The sequence below is a fragment of the Trachinotus anak genome, unplaced genomic scaffold (assembly GCF_046630095.1).
Source record: "Trachinotus anak isolate AG129_WGS33_773 ecotype Australia unplaced genomic scaffold, CSIRO_AGI_Tana_v1 ptg000012l, whole genome shotgun sequence".
NCBI lineage: Eukaryota > Metazoa > Chordata > Actinopteri > Carangiformes > Carangidae > Trachinotus > Trachinotus anak.
In genome coordinates this window covers 15,101,556-15,105,000 of record NW_027273863.1, presented here as the reverse complement: position 1 = coordinate 15,105,000, position 3,445 = coordinate 15,101,556, and the positions used below count along the sequence as shown (strand labels likewise).

The 3,445-nt window shown below is 46.5% G+C and overlaps 1 protein-coding gene across 1 annotated transcript in view; it reads left to right on the top strand.

Moving 5' to 3' along the window:
• Positions 1-3,212, top strand: part of LOC139628853 (solute carrier family 22 member 23-like) — a 30,496-nt gene extending 27,284 nt beyond the window's left edge. The window contains exons 9-10 of the mRNA XM_071490964.1: positions 181-304; positions 1,058-3,212. Coding sequence (XP_071347065.1) covers positions 181-304; positions 1,058-2,639 — 1,706 coding nt within the window. The 3' untranslated portion in view covers positions 2,640-3,212. The remainder of the gene's footprint in view (positions 1-180; positions 305-1,057) is intronic.
• The last annotated feature ends 233 nt before the right edge of the window (positions 3,213-3,445 follow it).

Sequence of the window (3,445 nt, the reverse complement as noted above, 5' to 3'; positions counted from 1 at the left end):
AATATTTCAAATATGCTGTTCTTCTTAAAAATACCTCTGTACCTCTGAAAGGCAGAAAAGAAAAAAAGATTTTTCAGAACATTTTTCAGGCCCTTATTTTCATGTATAGCACTGTTGTCCTCTGTATAGCACTGTTGAGCCTCAAGTTCCATGTGTGCATTTCTCCTGCTTTGTCTGCAGATAGCTCAGGTACGCTGAATAAGAACTTCTCCATCGCCTTCTCCATCATCGGCATGTTCTCCTCCCACGCAGTTAGCAACCTGAGCATCTTCTTCTGTGCTGAGATCACACCCACTGTGATCAGGTAAGTCAACCGAAACTGTACCCTCATGGGAGGAGGACAAAATGTGAAATTTTTTAAATGCGTAACACTGGCTTTGTCAACAAATTTTACGTAATACAATTATTAAAGTCATAAATCTGCAAGTAATCAGAAAAATAAATCGGGTGCAAATTCTTTTTACACCTTACTAGCATGTAATTCAGATGTTCAAGTGGTTAGTTGTCATAACGTGTTCCTACAGATGGATCAGCTGCTCCTCCTGTTAAAGGCTGAGTATGAAATCATTGAGCTGCTGGAAACAACAGAGTCTCACAGTTCAGTGTCAAATGTAATCCACGTCTTGTACAAATTAGCCATCCCCTCTGAGAATATATGACACAGCAGTGGAGGTTCATTATCTGGGGTTATGTAAGGGGTGTTATTCTGCCGACAGTGCTCCAAGGGCTCCATTCGGTGGTGAATTTAGGCAATGGCAGGAGAGGAATGAGACTGCATGTATGGGAGGGCGTTTGGTGGTACTGCAGCACTCTCTGCTGCTGTTTGATAAAATGGCAGTGATACGTCAACAGAAGCCTACGGCAAAAATAAGAGCCTCCCTTCATATAAATGATTTAGATGATAGTTCAGCAGAACACCATATAGATTTGATTTATGAAGAGATTTAGATCTAGTGAACTTGGTCTTCCCTTCTGGGTGGTTTATACGTTTATAAGGTTTTATGTGTGTGTGATGACAAATCTGAAATCCTACCAAGTGTCTTCTGTCTTCCCATAGGGGTGGTGGTCTGGGCCTGGTGCTAGCCAGCGCTGGTTTCGGCATGCTTACTGCACCCATCATGGAGCTCCACAATCAGAAGGGCTATTTCCTTCATCACATTATCTTTGCCTGCTGCACTCTCATCTGCATCATCTGCATTCTCCTGCTGCCAGAGACCCGCTACCAGCCCCTCCCTGAGACCCTGGCTGATGGCGAGAGCTACACTCGTCAACCTCTCCTTCCCCCAAGGAAACCTGGAGAACAGCGCCTCTTGCTGGCCCAATCTGAGAGCAGCAGGGACTACACCAGGGTGCATGACACGCCACTCCACGAGGCAGCTGCCACTGCAGTGTCCACCATGGACTCCACCGCCTCTTCGGCTGTTGATTTGACCGCTCCGTCGGTCGGAGATATGTCCGCCCCCACATTCATGGAGGTACACCCTGGCAAGCCTGAGCCTAAAGACCCCAACGGTCAATCAGTTTTATCTTTATCCATGACCCCCATCACAGCACTGGCTAAAGACGGCATCATACACGCCAGCAAAGAGCACCTGCTCTCTTCCACTCCTTTACACAAAGCCCCATGCATCACAGACCCACTTTTAGCTGACGCGGATGGACCTCCAGCAATAATCCAGGATTCTGTTGAGCCCTTGATGGATTCTACCCTTCCTGAGATGAACGACACCGGTGCTTCTCCTGCAAAAGAGTCCACTGCTACCCCTGCCCCTTCACTGGACTCTTCCACCCCTCCTGTCACTCAAACTATGCCTGCCTCCTTACTAATCTGCACCACACCCATCATCGAGCCCCCACCTAGCTCCATGTTAGAATCCCCACACCCCCTAAGTAATGACATTGACAATATCACCCTGAAATTTGACCCAACTTTGCCAGAGGACACTCGTGAAACTTTAGCTCCTGCTACTACTCCCTACGACTCCACTGCTCCACCTATGCATGACAGCCTCCCTCCATCCCCAACCCCCTCTCCTGTTCCTATGACAGACTGCAACATTTCCACTGACCCTCCACCCTCCATTAGCACACACTCTGATATTCCCAACCAGTTAGAAATAGCAGATGAATCTTCATCTCCTCCCTCAACTAGAGAATCCCCCATACCTCCCGTTATAGACTCCCAACCACCACAGTTAGACTCTACCTCTCCCTGTGTTAATGATGTATCTCCTCCTTCCCCTACTCCCCCTAGCGTAGTCACTGTTTCACCTTCACCCACTCCACCTCCACCCATTGACTCAGGCCATTCGCCCTCACAGGACTCTTCCACTCCTCCTGTCATAGAGACTGTCAGCACCACTGCACCGTCTCCTACCATTCTTCCTGTCACAGACATTGTGCGCACCTCCACTCCAGAATCAACCAGTCTGACTGTCACAGACACTGAACCAGATTCAGCTGCTTCCCTCATCTTAGATTCAGTACCAACTTCCATCACGGATTCAGGCTCTACAGAAGCAACCCCCGCCTCTCTAATGGACTGCACCGTTTCCTCCCCCATAGACTCTGGTGTCCTCCCCATCAGGGACAGTGCCAGCACAGAAAACAACACTGTAAACGGCGTGGCGTCGTCGTGATCTGGTGTTGCAGCCAGAAAAAGAAGCTTTATGGTTGCACAAGGAGGCAGCCCAATAAATATCCCAAGTGGGGGTGGGTGGGGGCGCAAGAACTGTCCTGCTCAGACTTCAGGCACTTCATGAAGACTGTCCCCACCTGGAGTTGAGAGTTGAGACATTTCTTATAGAGTTATACGTTTCTCAATAACCCCCGCCACCCCCACCCCCACCCCCAACCCTCCCTTCCTGCATTTAGCCAATAAATGAGACCACGCAAGTGAGAGAGTGCCAGAGGCTGGTTTGTGACAATGTGACAGTATCTTCTGATCTTTTTGAATGTCACTGGAAATCACCAGCCTATAAACTACTTTGATGTAATTGAATGGGAAATCACTGTCTGTCGTTTTAAAGAGACTTACAACTATACCCACAATCACTGAGGTGTGTCATGGGGACTGGTGAGCAATGCAATGATGCTAACAACAAACAAACAAACAGAAAGAAAATCTAATCACTGGTACTTTTGCTCAAATAAAATGTCCATGTCCTAACATATTTGTAAAAAAAAAAAAAAAAGGAAAAAAAGAAAAAAAAAGAAAAAATCGCCTTAACTGTGTGGACAAGAAAATCTGAATGTTACAAAGTACTTTTTGCTGTTATAGAGTTAAACAATCCAAATTGGAGTGATTTTTCTAAATACAATGCCAAAAACTACTCTGACCAAAATTAAATGTAGAGATAGTGCCAAACATTAGTATTGACACAGTATTTTGTGAAATACTGTTTAGTGCAGTCCCCTGCCATAGACTGTATAAGAGAATCAAAAG